Source organism: Lampetra fluviatilis, chromosome 50 (assembly GCF_964198595.1).
Source record: "Lampetra fluviatilis chromosome 50, kcLamFluv1.1, whole genome shotgun sequence".
Taxonomy (NCBI): Eukaryota; Metazoa; Chordata; class Hyperoartia; order Petromyzontiformes; family Petromyzontidae; genus Lampetra; species Lampetra fluviatilis.
Window position 1 is genome coordinate 1,077,642 of NC_136324.1, and position 16,573 is coordinate 1,094,214.

General features: G+C 50.5%; 1 protein-coding gene across 1 annotated transcript; it reads left to right on the forward strand.

Annotated features, from left to right (window-relative positions):
- Positions 1–2,910: 2,910 nt before the first annotated feature.
- On the forward strand, positions 2,911–16,259 carry SLC35D3 (solute carrier family 35 member D3). The gene is made up of 3 exons (XM_078878130.1): positions 2,911–3,083; positions 10,723–11,199; positions 15,385–16,259. The coding sequence occupies exons 2-3, from the start codon at positions 10,755–10,757 to the stop codon at positions 16,248–16,250; spliced, it is 1,311 nt and encodes a 436-aa protein (XP_078734256.1). The 5' UTR covers positions 2,911–3,083; positions 10,723–10,754; the 3' UTR covers positions 16,251–16,259.
- Positions 16,260–16,573: the final 314 nt, after the last annotated feature.

The following is a 16,573-nucleotide window of genomic DNA, read 5'->3' on the forward strand; positions in this document are numbered from 1 at the left end:
ACATTTCTCACCCCCGCCCCCCTCGTCACACATCGTCACAAATGTCTGACCCCCCCCCCAGGTGCGTGACGTCATTTATGGACGGCCCCTGTTCACCTGAATGTCCATGATAGGAGCTGGATTGAACTGGGTCGTGATGGTTGTGGAGAGAATTGTGATTTTGGAGAGAGCAGAGAAAAAAAAGACTCTTTCCAGGAATTTAGCGATGCGTGTGATATTTAGAGTGACATCCTTTTGGATGACACCCCACGATCATGATCCATGTCTGTGTGCGATGCAAAACAAATGGCACATCTTGAAACTCAAGTCGACCAAATCGTGGCTCGTATTGAACAAAGGTGTGCCGCCCACACACAGCAGGAAGGCACGACGCCCATAATGCATTGCGATGCAAGTCATGTAACTACTCCATTGCATCTGCCGTGCTCTCAGCCTTGTCTAGACCACCAACTCAAAATAACGTCCTTTACCCCAGCATACATCATTTGAGACTTGCTCCACTCACATCTGCCCTCAAGGCCTCTAAGATATGGTGGGGGATGCAGATCCTCTCTGCCTTCCCAGGTCATAGAAGCTTCTGCCCATGGGCGATCGAAGCCAGCCTGCCACACTCTCTCCTGCGGGATTTCAGGATCTCTGAGTCTGTGGACATTAAAAACACACTCACTCACACACACACTCTCGCCTTAAACCGTGTCTGTCCACTTCAGTTTATTTAACCTTTTAGCCAATTCAACAAATGGCGGTTTAGCTTTTTTATTTGACCTTTTCTACTTTAAAGTCTCACGTGCCCAGTGTCTACTGCTACTGTCTTGTACAGTGCGTCGAGACCCACGATGAGAGGCGCGTTTGGCTACGTACGGCGCGAAAGAAGTTCGACTCGCACACACGCACAGAGGCGCTTTGAAAAAAAACAGGGTGATTCTTCTGATCAAAAAGTCGAGTTGAGAAGTTGTGCACGTCCGTCCCGTCACGTCAAGGGGCACATTTCGGGCACCGTGGGTGGGTGGCCCACGTGAACGCGCATGCAAGGGGACGTGAGCCGCGCATCATCATCATCCCCTTGCCCCGCATTGCCAGCATCACGGCAATGTCGCCCCTTTGTCTAGATCTGGGGTTTCTGTTCCTTCGCGTTAGAAATTGGGATATTTACAGCACAATGCAACGGGCTGTTGACTCCGCTGGTCGCGCGTTTAATCGATTAACGCAGCCGCCGTGCCGAGGCTGAAATTCCAGGCGCGATAAACACATGCCAAATGTAACGAATCGCCCCCCCCCCCCCAATCAGGGAAGTGATTGCCATCGGCCGGGTGAAACTGCTGGCTTACAGTGCTGGCCGCGTGGGCAATGACATTCTCGGTGAGATGGCGATGAGGTGGTGCATTGTTTTGCACCTCCTCGGGAATGCAAGCGAATCGTTCCACTCTCTGCCTCCATCTCGGCTCCCAGGTTGGCAGACATTCGCGCAGAAGTTAATGCCCCGCAGGCAACACGAATTGTGTCGTGATGGGGCAGCACAGCAAGTGGGTTTCAGGGACACGGATTTTCTCCAGCGACTCCGGGAGCACACAACCAACGGAAAAAATACGACCGCAAAAATTACGATTGGCTGAACATCTGAAGCAGGAAGCTCATGTAACGGAATCACAAGACTATCATGAGGTCTTCCTGCGAGAGTTGAATCATTGTGCAAAATCACTGCGCTTTGTGACAATTGTTTTGTTTTTCTAAATCCCGTCTCGTCATCTCGGACATGCCTTCCGTAGATCTGGACTGTCGTGCATTGGCCACTGTGAGAACAAACTCTGAGACAGCGAATGGCACGACAGCACCCCCATTCCTCTTTTTAAATCCTTTATATTAAGTTCGCTTGCTTGCTTACGACCGTGCAAATCTTTCGGTCGTTTTTTAACCCACTTCCCGTGATCCAATCGAGCTGACATTTTCCACACAGACTCGTTGTGCGTGACAATTAATTTTTGTGAAACATTTTTTCCAAAATTTTACACTGTTTAGGGAATTTTTTTAAAATATTTAATTACCAATTGCTTAATGCTGGCAGACAATCATCTGACCCATAGGTGGCAGCCATCTCAAGCCAGAGGACGAGAGGACTCTAGCCGCCACGCATATAAAGGATTTAGAGTGAAAAACTTTGTTTTTACGGGTTAATTTTTTGCAAGCCATCCGCACCAATTCCCCACGTGGCTGACTTCTCATCGACTGCGATACGCCACTGAGCGGCTGTGGGAGTCCTCTGCCCCAACGCTCTCCTGCCCGTACGTCCGCATCTCCTCTCGTCGCCGACGCAGAGAACGCGGGTCGGGGTGGTCCTCGCCACGCTCCTCCGCCGTGCCGTGACAACGGCCACAATGGGCGAGATCGAGACGGATTAGGCGAGCGGGCATCGCGAAGCGCACTGCAAGCTTTAGGGGTAATTAGTTTGGCAAGCATCCTTGAGTGGGGGGGGGGCGTCGCTAGGCCACACCCCGAGTTAGCTTTTCGTTCCTCTATAAATGCGGCATTCATTAACTCGACGACCACTCATTCATTGAGAAATACACGTCCCACATCCATGGCAGCTGCATGTTCGTGCTACAGACATCACATCGGGTTCGACCAATTTGTCTGAAAATACGTTAAGTAATTGCATCATAAAATGACAGGGAGGAATAGAGATTGTTTTTATTAGCTAGTTTTTTTTTTGCACCGATAATCTCGTGGCGCCCAGTAGGTGGTACGTTCAGTGGTACGTTCAGGAGTTCGCTCGTCGCGAGAATGGTTAAAGCTTTGGAAGAGAAAAGTAGCTCACGGGTTCACCACCACCACCTCCTACTCCTCCGCCCAGGGCATTAACGCAGCGCATGCGGCATGTAGCAGCGGACGGCACCAGGCTACAGCACTCACAAGATGAGTTTGAATGGATCGTCCGGCCATTGAGACGATGAAATCAAATTGGTTTCCGTAAAAAAAAAGAGAGAAAAATACGAACCGCACATCAGAGCGAGGAGTCCGGGAGGGCAGAGGAAGAGCGAAGAAGTGGTCGCATCACAGTGCACATTCTGCTGCAATCTCCACTCGAGGTAAAGTCCTCTCTCTCTCTCTCGCTCTCTCGCTCTTGAAACGGCGTGGTATTTGTTCAAGCGTGCGATGTGATATTCGCTACTGCATATCAGACACTGTCTTTCTTCATCTCTATTCAGGACTCCCTTTGCGTTCACCACCAATGAATGGCACCTCGCTGTATTAATTTGAATGACCGATATGATAACTAATTTTTGATAACGCCGCAGATTTGAATGACTGCGGCATTAATCCACACGTCTCGCCTTGAGCGGTGATACGTCTCCGCTGTTGATAAGGAGAATTGTCTCTTGTTAATACATTTTTCAAGATACGTGCACAGTTTTAGGGCAGAAGCTCTGATTTAAATTGGTTTAGATTTGGTACTTATGGTTTTGTTTCAATGAAATATCTGTATGTTGCAACTTTAGGTGTTTTTGACCTACAGCATTGAAATAAATAAAAATAGAGGTTATTTTGTTTAAGTTGCTTGGAATATAATGATATGGTTCCATGCATCGTGGTGCGTTTTGTCAACTGTATCTTTAGAATATCGCGCGCAATTAATGTGACGTTGAATTCACTGATGACAAGTCACCGGTGATGAGCTTTATTCGCCAACGTTGGCGCGTGTCAACAGCATCGCGATGTCAACGTGGCAATCTGGTCATACTTCACCATCCTGGTCAGAGTGGGTCGGTGATGCACACGTCACTCATCACTGACCACGTATGTTGCCTCTGGGCAGAAACTCAAACGACGCGGTTACACCATCTCATCACACGCACATTTTGCACGTACAGGGCATTCCACACTCTTCATTCTACCACCTCTGGTTGTCTCTCTACACTGTGTTCAAATATGAAGACACTGTGCAAGAAAATAACACACCCATCCATCGTAAAAATGGACTGTAAATACACTTGAAAATTATTGCGACTTTAATTGAGTGTATTGCACTCGTGGTAATCAATGGCCATTGTCACTCCACTGTTGGATGAAAGCTTTCCCCGTGACGTCACGACCCCTCGTGGTCCAGTGCTGCCACGATCGCATCTCGCAACAGTCCACGGACTGATTGACGATCTACCCGCTCCGTCTCCGAAGTGGCGCTCCCCTTGGATGCGCTCCCTCCATTGGCTGTCATTCCATGACCAGTCTCCACCCTCGTCCCGTCTAGCCAGTGGCGTGACGAGCATGGGGCAGAGGGGGGCAGGCAGGGGGGGCAGGCAGGGGGGGGCAGGCAGGGGGGGCAGGGGGGTGCCTTGCCCCCTCCCCCCCTGGTGGCCGAAGCTACGAGTTGGGGCCCCCTTGGCAACCACGATGAGATCTGTCATCAACAACGGTGCCAAAGAACATCAACACTTGTTTACAACGCGGTTTAAATTTGCGTCTTAATGAAAATGCTGTCGTGTACGCATCGTGGGTGCGAGCGTGCGAGACGAAGCAAACATTGGGGCCCAATCTGACCGAGTGCCGCACCCCCTGAGCTGATAGGGTCGTTACCCACGCCACGTCGTTACCCACGCCACGTCGTTACCACGCCACTGCGCCTCGCCATCATGATGATGTCTCAAATGTGTCTTTGTCCCCTGATCCATGCATTACTCTTTGGGTCTCGGTGAAACTCCCAGCATGCATTTCACTCGGCTTGCGTTCGTATTTCTGATCCATCCAGCCGATTGAAAAAGATTGTACACGGTGGTCCAGATGTCTTGTATCCCCCCCGCCCCCCAATTTTATCCTCTTTAACGTACTTTAATTTTTTAAGTAATATTTATTTAAAACAGAAATGAATATGCAAAGGAAAAAACATGTAAGTGGTCAATTCATTGTTGGTCACAAGACATCAGGAGCACCCAGTACAATGTACCGACATCCAATTTATTCAATTAAGTTTCATCGATGAACGTTAGCCGAGGCAGATTGCTTAATGAGCAAAATATTTTACGACCGACAACTTTTTGTTCGACGGGTAGCCGAGCGCTTGAACGTCGTACAGGGCTCGACCCGTAACGCTCCGGCTAACGCGCGCCTGGAATGAATATCCCTCCGTGCACGCAGTCCTGGCAAGAGCAGGGGAGTCATGAGAGTTTCAACTTGTGGTGGTGGCCACTACGTTTGGAAGACTGTGAACCGGTGACGTTGTATAACAACAACGCGGCCGGTCAGAAATGTCAATGTAAATTTTTTTAAAATTATCCCGGTGCGAAATCTATCGCTCGTGCAGATGCATCGTGGCGCATAGCGATTGGAAGCATTGTTTGGTGGTCTGAGAAGTGGAGCCGCTGCGCGATGCGACTGGTGAAATGAGCGGTGAAGCAGAATTGTCCCGCCTTCTTTTAAATTAAGCGTCATACTCCGACGCTGAAGCTTCGTGTGAGATCTCCACCAGTGTGAAACCTCAGGTTGACCCTGCCCCTTGAGTCTAATAAATCAACCTCCGGACATTATATTTTTAGGGGGCTCAAATGATAAACGGTTGATTTCCGGGTTTTTTTTTCTTCTTTCTTTTTTACCAGTTAACAGTGTAGACTCGACTATATCTGTGACAAGTTGCAGCTATCTGGTTGCTTTAAAAGGCAACACACTTTACACTCCTGCAGAACATTCACTGCCGTTTCATCCTCTGCGGAAACCCAGCGATCACGCCAACGTTCGCCCAACGTTGGACAACGGCCTAACGTTGCACGTTTACTGGGAACATTTAGCCACCAGAATCCAGAATGTACTGTATAACTTAAGTGAAACTTATTAGATTACTCAGTGAAACTGGCATACCATGGAACCAATGCGCAAAATGCGTGAACGAAAAAAACCAAGGAAAATCTCTTCAATTTTTTAAAGATTGTAAATCATTCGGTTGCAAGGCGCCTGCCCCTGCTGGTATCATCTTGGATGGCATCGCCACCCACAGCGGAGCATGCAGAGAGACGCTGGCCCTGGTCACATGCAGCCCAGCTTGGGGGCAGTAGCAGAAGGCGTGGATGACTCCATCACCGTGCCTCCTCGCATTGCCCCTCTGCGCCTACCCCCTCTGCACCTACCCCCTCTGCGCCTACCCCCTCTGCACCTACCCCCTCTGCACCGACCATTCTCTTGTGATGGGTCGGCGAAACCGCTTCCCTGCTATGTGAATAATCTACACGCTCGTCTCCTCTTTTTCAATTCTTTACGTTTGATTACCCCCTTCTTATTATTATTCTATATTCATGAATCTTGGGACACCCTTCGTATTTACAGATACCCGAAACTCAGTTTGCCCGTGCCGAGAGCCACCCTTTGGCTACGCTCTCTTTACCCCCCTCTCGATACTTTTGCACACGCCTATATTTACGAACAAAGAGAGAAGGGTTAAACAAATGATAGTTAGAAAAACAAGAACATTTATATCCGCTTCTGCTTGGACGAGGCGGCGAGAAGGGCCCGGTGAGCACCGCCACCAGGGAGCGGTGGCGCAGCGGTTAGCGCGCTGCGCTACTGACCCGGCGACCCGAGTGCGATTCCTGCTCGCGGCAAACACCAGTGGCGATGATCTGAACCGGTCATGGGCCTCCCCTAGGTCGACTCAGATTGTGCGATATTAGGCAGGAAAAGAGATGCAGAGAAAGGAAGGGGAGAGAGAGCGAGAGAGGCAGAGCCAGAGAGACAGAGAAGAAGACTGAGTCGGGGTCAGTGCCGGTGTTAAGCTCGTGCGGGGCCTGTAACCTTTGTTATAAAGGGGCCCTAAATATAAAAAAAAACACGTAAATATGAAAACACACATTTGTTTACTTGCACAGAGAAGTAATTGTATTTTTTCATTTTTCTATACAGCCAGACAATACGACAAATCTCTAACCTTAAGCACCCACCCAGTCGTTCATAAAAGTTGAAGGCGGTATAGTACTATAGTGATAGAGCAAGTGCAGAATCACTGAACCGGAATTGATAGCTTAAAAGCATTTAGCGCAGGGCCCTTGAAAGTGTGGGGCCCGAAGCCACATCTGTAGCTACTTTTGCCACGAGGATAATCCGGCACTGGTAGGGGGCTCTGTTAGAGTTCACGGTGGGGGGCTAAATGGCCAAGCTGGCAAAGGGATGAACACGCGGGCGTCATCGCCCTCGATCCACCCTGGCAGCATTTCTTTCGCAAGCCTGATTTCTGCTGATGAGACCCAGAAGGCCGAAACCGGTGACAACGTTTGTTCGCTTAAAGACATTCTGCTTGGTAATATTGATTCAGAAAGCCGATATGCCCATGGACAAAAAACATTCACCATTTACACGTGGCGAGTTAGAATGGAGTTCTGCTCGTATATTTACTCTTCAGTTAAAGCTGATGTTCTGGGAAATCTGCAAAGCCTTCCCCCGGGGAATATCAACAGAGACATTGGTAGTCAGTTACGCAATCACACGCCGCTCACAGTGATGCGTCCACACGATGTTCTCCCCTCTCCGGGTGTCGTGAGATGATGTCCTTCTTCCCGTGATGTGTCCCAGGTTTGTGAACCGAGGATGCGGTGACCGTGCGTGGCATGCAAACGTGGGATTCGCGTGAAAATGCTATCGCGATGCAAACAAGCGATGTCTGTTCAACCCGTCGGCTTTCGCGATTAATATCATCCATAATATATACAGCCGGATGTAGCTGTCGCCTGATGAAGCTAGTTGCAATTACTGGCGAAACGTCGTACTCAGATTGTCAATGTTGTGGATTTGCTCTCCAACACACCGGTTAGTGCTGTACTGGTGACGAATTGGCGTGTTCTGTTTACGTGATGGGTGGTGGCGGGTTTAACGACACATTTCTATTTACGCGACCTAACCCCACATAACATATATTATAAGCGACGTCTGTTTCCACGGCTGCTTAAATCAAACCATCCCTGACTGCCTGTCGGCTCAAAACAAGCTGCACGATTTATCGACTTCGAGACAAGTGTGATTGTTCGTGTTGTTCACGCACATTCCACTGCCGAATGAGGGCCTCCCTACGGGCGTAGGGGGTTATTTTGACCATACTTCACCACTCTGGTCGGGTTGGTGAAGGTGAGGCAGGAGAAGATGTTGCTGCTGCCCTCTCCTCCACTTAGGCCTCGGCAAGGTAAGGTAATTGTACCCTTTTTACCGGGTAACAGGGTAAAGGTAAAGGGTAAAGGTGTCGACATGCCAAGGGGTAAGGGTAAAGGGTAGGGTCAAAGGTAGGCTCGTTGCTTTTTACCTTTTAACTTACCTGCTAAAGGGTGAAAGGTAGGGTAGAGTGATTGTATTGTGGTAAGGTAAAAGGTAGGGTAAAGGTAGGCTCGTTGTTTTTACACTTTTACCTTACCTTGCCGAGGCCTACCTCCACTGCTCACGGCGCCTTTGACTAAACCGGTGATGACCCATCCAAGAACAATCCAGGGTCAACCTTACTTAGCCTTCTACATCTTGATAAGATTTGGCACATTCTGGGTAATTGGGATTCACAATTGGCTTCAAAGTTATCTTGCTATGTTGAAGTAAGACATTTGTGAGTTGTATTTTTTTCTCTCCAAATAAACCCGTGGATTTAAACAGTTTTATTATAAATATTTTGCAGAAAATTCGATTCCTGTTCACACCGTTGTGTTTATTTGTGACAAGGGGCAACGCTGCTGCTAAGAAATTGCACTTGAATGTCCTTACGTAGGTTAATGTAATTACGACTATGCCACTATTGATAAATACGGCCCGTGCCATTTGCCCGAGGTGTGCTCAAAAGGAAGCCTTGCAATTAGCTGATGGGTTGGTGATTTATTCGGAAATAAAACACTTGGGCTCATCGGCCTGCGTGCAAAACGAAGCGTGGACGCTCCAGGCAACTCACGGTGTGACTCATATTGCTCTACGTTCAAAATAAAAACACAAATCTCGATACGTCAAGCAATTTTCAACATGCCAAAGTTCGTTTGAAGTTTGTTCAGCGTGAATGTGCATTTCAGGGGCCACCGGAAAGCCTCATTAAGTCAGAATTTTAAAAATGAATTTAGACGGTTAGTCTGAAGCGGCTTAGCGTAGCTGCTAATGCATATTAATGATGCCACAGAGAGTTTACACCACCGCAAAGAAAACGACAAAGGTCTCCCGTATAGCCTTGAGCAGACTGTTGGGGCAAGTGCTGTTCGCGAGCGCCTGCAAAGGCCGACACAAGGAGGTGGGTGGCCAATACCACGCCCGGCCGCCTTTGTCTCTCCATTGGCGGGGGGGGGGGCAGTACGGGTTCAGATAATCGTCACTGGTGTTGGCCGTGAGCGTGAATTCAACTCGGGTCGCCGGGTTCGTAGCGCAGCGCGCTAACCGCTGCTCCACTGCTCCCCATTTATCATCCCCATTATACCACTGCGCACGCGCACACACACACAATCGCTCACCGCAGCGTGATTGTCATTATTCACATTCGTCGACCTTTATTCATGTGAACCCAATTGCACTCGAGCCATTGATCATTCAACGGCAGCCCCCCCTCCCCCTGCCCGACCCCCCTGCCACCACCCGACGCATGCGTCCCGACATCACTCTTCACGGCACTAATAACGGATCATGATCTCATCTTGATACCTTCACGGTCAAATATTTACATTCTCCATTCAAGGGGGATAGATGAACACTGCCCATTCATTTTTGACACCGCAGACAGAGGCCCGGTGATGTTTCAAGTGTTTACGTCATATGGTGAATGAATGTCTTCCCCAGCGCCATGCACGAGCTCATTGATGGCAACCTTGCTCATAGCGAAACACAACTATCCATGGTTGTTGCTGATATTCGCTTGTGAAGCCTCATTTAAATTATTATTTTTTGTAATGGGTTTAAATGGGACATGGATTTAAATACGACATGGCTTTCTTCCCAACTTCTAAATGAAAAAATAAATCGATTCATTGACAGCTGAGTTTCTGAGATGAACGTTTATTGTTTCGAAGTAATTCCAAAGTGCATCCCAGTCCCAATGATTTGCTGAGTGGTGATCAAGTCAATATGTGGTCCTGAACCAGTGGTGCAAATTCCACAATCCCATGGCAGGAGCCATTCTCTCCAGAGGATGGAAACTGTTGAGTTCCCATAAAAAGTAAAACTCATGAAGAATAAAAAAAAATCCCCCAATTCTACCGCGGTTGTGTTTTCGGTGTTGCGCCATGAGACACAGTTTCCATTGAGATCTCTCGCAGAGCAGTGCAAACCTTCGTGGGAGAGAATATGGCCCACGGAGATGGATATGACCAAACTACATCTGAGATTTCTTCAAGTGCCCTCTGGTCCTCGCAGTAGGGGGCAGCACTTTCCAACCCACTCTGCCACCGAGAGTACGTTGTCTCGCGATGGCCAAACTGATTCTTAGAGTTGAAATGTTGCCAAATTAAGTGCAGAACCAAATTTAACATGATAGTGTTGTGTGTGTGTAAACGAATTGGCGACCAGGCTCAGATAATGCACACTTGAGAACGTGATTTAATCCCAGGTGGCTGCCTGGATTCGAAGCCAGGTGCCAGCGTGTTGGATGGCACTGCTGAGCTAATCTAAGTAAGAATTCCCCCACGTGTTATAGAATGTAACTGGCATTGCCCAACGTGCGTAATGGTCACAACACCAACATATTCTCTCTACGCGTAGCGGCACCTCTTTCAACCTGCCCCGCCTCCCCTGCGCCCACCCCAGGCTGCGACCTCCGGCGACCTCCGTGAGCCAGGATGGCCTTCGAGTGCGTCCGCGGGCGGCGCGCTCGCGGGGTGCTCACGGCCGTGGCCCACGGCCTCACCTCGGCGTCGCTCAACCTGCTGCTCAAGGTGCTGCTGTCGAGCCTGCACTTCCCGTACCTCACCCTCCTGCAGCTGTCCAGCTCCGTCCTCTCCGCCGTGACGCTCGAGTCGTTGCGCCGCTGCGGCCTGGCGACGCTGCCGCCGTTCGGGTCGGAGGCGGCGCGCGTCTTCGCGCCCGTCACGCTGCTCTCCGTGCTGCACTCCACGCTGACGCTGCTGTCGCTGCGCGGCCTCTCGCTGCCCACGTACGTCGTCTTCAAGCGCTGCCTGCCGCTCGTCACGCTGGCGCTGGGCGCGGCGCTGCTGCGCGGCGGGCGTCCCACGCTGGGCATCATCGCGTCGGTCGTCATCACGACGGCGGGCGCCGTGCTCGCAGGTACGCCGGTGGCGGTGGGTCCACGCCGAGCCGGGTGCTGGCGGAGCGTGCGGGCGCGAGGGGGGGGCTCGTGTCGTCGACGGGCGCTGAGAGATCCCGTGACGTCACGTTTTCGGATGAATCCTCAAACAACGTTTTTGTTGGCTCGTTACATTGTGACAAAATGTAAATTATCCTAAAATCCTCCAAAAAGATCTGGAATTGTCCTTGAAAATCTGGATTAAAAACTAAACATTTGGAACTCATCCCAACTGCATTGTTCATTACATATATAGGCCCAATTTTTATGAACTTTTGGATTCAACCGAAATTCGGGAACGCATCCCTACAAAACAGCAACATTGCTGGAGGAGATGGAGGTGCTGCACAACCACCGATCGACCCTTGGGGAAGAAGACAGCACTTAGACGATGATCCGCAATCTGGTGAAACCAAAATAATGTCAAACACTGCGTGATGCTTCTATTCCTCCGCGCGCTTGTAGGCTGCCAAAGATGGGGCTGGATTGACTGCAAGGATGGCTGGGCACTCCGTGGCAGCGATTGCTTTCGATGAAGCAAGGCCCACTGGAATATCGCTTGGACCTAGGGCTGTCTCTGTTCACAGTTCATTACTCTTACAGCTCGCTCACAATTGCTCTGACTTTTACCATTATGGATTTTCATGGGTTTTTTTACTGAAGCACAAAACCATTCAAAGAAGATTAGTTGCCCATTCAGATGCTTAAAGGTGCTCCCGTTATTAATCTCACACATTAAACATGCTAAACACTTGAAATTTAATTATACGGTGAGGCAAAACAAAAACAAACTCAGAATAAAATAATTGTGCATCTAAAAACACAACGACAACAATGACGCTATTTTTGGCGTGTTGCATCAATTCGCATTTTTTAAGATAATGGACATATATGGGGAAAATAAATGGCTAGCCGGTGCGTTGAGTGCGATGTTTGTTTGCATAAATACTTGCCTCACAATGCACGCTACGGAACCCAACATGAATATTGACTGCAGTGGTTAATGCACGCTGCATAGTTATTTGGAAGTAGCTCAGTGATCAGAGCGCTCAGCAAGCACCAGCTGACATTCTGAGTTCGAATCTGGGCAACCATCCTGGATTGAGCCAGATCCACAAGGGGAAGCGGGGTTGACGGCCCCTGTCTGCTCACTGACGGATACACATGTTGAATTTGGTATTTGGCAATGTCTCTTTCACTGTCATGTGGCAAATAATCTCATATCAAAGGGAATGGATAAGTGTGTAAACACCTACCGTGTAAAAGGTATCGGGGGCCACGCAATTGAATTTTGGGATAATCCTTTCACCAACCCGCACTGACCAGCCGGTGCCGAAGCACTGTCTAACAATCACCATGGCCAATACACTTCTTTTGTCCTATGAAAATACTTGTCCCTGTCGTAGAAGCGTGGAATTTCCACCAAATAGCAGAAGCAGATCCGTGCCATCAGATATTAGTATTCATATTTCACATCACGCAAGTGATGTTCACAAACAGCAGGAAGACACACACTCCAATCATGCCTAGTAGCACGCATGCCATGTGACCACCACATTGCATGCGCAATGCTCCCAGCCTTGCCTAAGCCACCAACGCGGAAGAGCTGAACATGTGGCCAGATTATTAATTAGGCTGCCAAATGAAACAGTTTAAAATTCGACCCAATAGACAGCGGTACATTATAGAGACACGATAGTACAGTAACAGCACGGTCATCAACGAGTTAAGAGCATTGGGCGTGATTTTGCACATGCATGCAATGCGGTGACCACATTGCACGGGCGCAAGGTGTGATGGGAGTCGTGCGCCTTCGTGCCGTTTGCGAGCGGCACTCCTGAGCGCATTGATCGCGTCGCGACGGGCTTTATCGTCTTTGCAGAAAGCGTCGGCTGTTAAAGACAAATGAGCAATGCCAAAAGGTGGCTCATCTGCGCAGCCAAAGGGACACTTCTGTTCATTTAATAAGAGTTCAGTGAAAAGTGCCCGCGTCACACCACGTGTGGATATCGCTGAAGGGAAGGCCGGCGCCGAATAAACAAAAGGTGACAGGCGGGTGGATGACTCTGCGCCGTGAGCACCAAGGAATGAAGGCGGGGAGATGAGGGAGATGGGAAACAGAGCACGGGCTGCCAGTGCCTTCATGGGTAATTGGGTTTTTCAATTTCGCCGCTGTTGACTGTGCCTTTCACACTCGATTCTTCAGCACACTCCTTTGAATTTTATTACATTATATAATACCGGCCCATGAGAGGTTTTTTTTTTAATGATGCGATGATTACGGTGAATATGATGATTACGATGATGATGAATCAATTTTGGCATCTCCCCCCCTCCCCTTTCCCCCCGAATGTATATGGATGCTACCACAGTGGTGTAATGGTTAGCAGCACGCTGCAATTGTCATGCAGAGGTCACCGGTTCAGTTTGACCTCCGGGCATAGCGGCTGAAACAATGGGAGAGTTTCTGAGATGCCCCACCCCCTCACCACCATCTGGGGTGCCGCGGTGGCTACGATATGTTAACTCCCTCGCCTGGTATACAGGAGGTCGTGGGTTAGATTCCGACCCTGGAGTTTGCATGTTCTCCCCATGATCGCATATATTTTTCTCCGGATCCTCCGGTTTTTCCCTTCACATTTCGAATCAACGTGCATTTAGAGTATTTGGCTGCTTTACATTTCCACGTGATAAGCCACTTCGTTGAGCTATCATTGTGGCCAGGTCTGAAAAAGAGCTACATAGCTTAGTGGACCTTACATGGTCAACACAAAAGTTAAATAGTTCGTGCCTCTGTCCACCCATTATGGTATAAATGGGTCTGCCACAGTGAGTCGATCTGCAGATCGCACGTGGTGGGATAAAGTGTGGGTACTCCCATCTCTTCCAAGATCTCAGGCCAGCACGCAAGAGTCGGCCAAATACTTTCTTAAAGGGGCTACTCAAGCGCTCCCTCCAGTGGTGTGGGTGAGCAATTTCAGGGCAGCACTCTTTACCCCGTATTCATATTGCCTCTGTTGGCACTCGGTGTTAAATACCGGCAACACAAACACTTTTTTGCATGCACCTGCAACAACGTGAAGAATCACCTGCCCAACTCATCGCTCCTTCTCCGGTTTCATAAAACCGTCGCGCGGTGCCGCCGTTTCACCACACGTGATCGCCGAGCGGTGGAGGAGGTGGGGTGGAGAAATCGTCGACGCGGCCAGGAGTGAAAAGGGTGTCCCCTGATTCACCGTCTCATTTGCACCACCCTCCGTGCGAGGAATTGTGGGTAATAGGGGGTTAATTGAAAGTGTCAGGCATGGGCGAGTCGAGTCCCGGATCTCTTCACGCTCCGCTCGGCATTCGTTCGCCGGCAGCTGCCAATTGTGGTCCCACAATGGCTCCGTCAATATTTGATGGCGCCTTTTAATGCCGTTTCATTTCCTGTCGCTTCGGTGAAATGCGGCCGAATGATTGAGGACAGCTGTGCCGATAGTGCGCTCCGTGCTCGATGGAGACTGCGAATGGACTAATTTATGTGGCTCGCGAGCCAATTCGTAAGAATCCTCGGCACGTGAATACACGGTGGTGGTGGTCGGTGGCAAAAGCCCCCAGAATGCCACACTCGGATATCGACGGCGTGAATTTACGGCGAATGTTTCCACGCATGTACCGCCATTAGTAATTGCATTGCCAAACATTTTTTTCACGGTCTCAGCAAAATAGTTCAAAAGTTGCCCGCCGGCTTCGGGGCCGCTGTTGGGAATTGTGCACCCGCAAAGCTTCCACGCTTGATCATGGGGCCGATGATCACCGTAACCATACCACGGTTGATCGACTGGTGGCGACTCTTGAAAGCAGGATATTTACATAAATTTTATTATTATTATGACAGTAAAAATTTATCTGAATTGCTTCAGTCAGAGTTGGCAACCCTCATGACGATCAATGGGCAGATAGCCCCTAGTAGGTGCCCACTGCACATTTCGTCATTTTTTTCCCACTTTCCCCTGTCTGGTGCCAACATGCTCAAGTAGTGCCACATCTCTCTTGGTGTCGTCGTGAAGCCCATCCTCTGTTAGGTCTTCCGCACGTCGTCGTCCATCCCACACATGCTGGCAAACCCGACACAACGCAACACTAACACTCCGCTGCGTCTGCTGCCCCCGCCGCCATCGCAGGCATCGGGGACGTGACGAGCGACCCCGTGGCCTACGCGACGGGCGTGCTCGCGGTGCTCGTCCACGGCATCTTCCTGGTGCTCATCCAGCGCACGTGCACCGACAACTCGGGCGGCCCGCTCGCCGCCCAGTACGCCATATCCATCAGCGCCTCGCCGCTCTTGCTGGCCTACTCGCTGGCCAGCCAGGAAGCCATCCACGTGTGGGCCTTCCCCGGGTGGCACGATGGCGCCGTCGTGGCGGCCTTCCTCGGCAGCGCGGTCCTGGCCGCCCTTCTCGGCCTCACCACCGTGGCCTGCACGGCGTTCAACTCGGCCGTCACCACGAGCTTTGTCGGGGTGGTGAAGAGCGTGCTCACCATCTCGGTGGGGATGCTGGTGCTGCGCGACCCGGCCGCCGAGCCCCCGTCGGTGCTCTTCCTCTCGGGGCTGGCGCTCAACACGGTCGGCTCGATCTTCTACTGCGTCGCCAAGTACTGGGAGACGCGCGAGCGCAGGGACTATGACGAGCTGGAGGAGGCGCCGCTGTCGATGGCGCTGTCGCCGCAGGGAGGAGGAGGAGGAGGGGGAGGGCAAGAGGAGGACGGGAGCGGTGGCAGTGGCGGCGGTGGCAAACATGTTACCGAGGGACAGGCCGGGGTGGCCATGGAGTGGCCGAGTGGTGACAAAGTGGACGGCGGTGGCGGCGGTGGAGGTGGTGGTGGTGGAGGTGGCGGTGAAAGCGCCGGAGGTGGCGTTGCTGATGACAGCGGCGGTGGTGGTGCCGCCGCTAGAGATGATGGCGCCGAGCAGAACATGAGCAGATTCCTCGCCGTGTGGAGGGTGCTGAAAGTAAAACGATTTCAAAATCACGAACCTTTAAAATGAGCCCTACAATATTAGTTCAGCCCTTTCCACGTGGATATTTAAAGCATCGCAAGGGAGGGGGGGGGGGTCGTTTGACCATCGTGGGGTCGTGACCATCGCCGACCTTGTGGCGTTATAAAGATACCTTGATGATTTTGATGCCTTTTTAAAAAAGCAATTGAGCTCAGGTTGTGATATTGTGCCAACGAGTGGTTGTGGTTGTTGTTGTAGCTCAAAAACGAATGGCTACACGTGTTCAGGGCCCACCTAGCTAGCAGTGCGAGCATGCGCACAGTGCCCACCGACCCACAAGAAGGTGACGCCTTTTTACTGGGACGTTGTCT

Excerpts from the sequence above, each read along its gene's own strand:
- SLC35D3 (XM_078878130.1), top strand. The coding sequence starts at position 10,755 with ATGGCCTTCGAGTGCGTCCGCGGGCGGCGCGCTCGCGGGGTGCTCACG. Across the intron at positions 11,200-15,384 it reads GGCGGGCGCCGTGCTCGCAG|GCATCGGGGACGTGACGAGC; the intron begins GTACGCCGGTGG and ends CCGCCATCGCAG.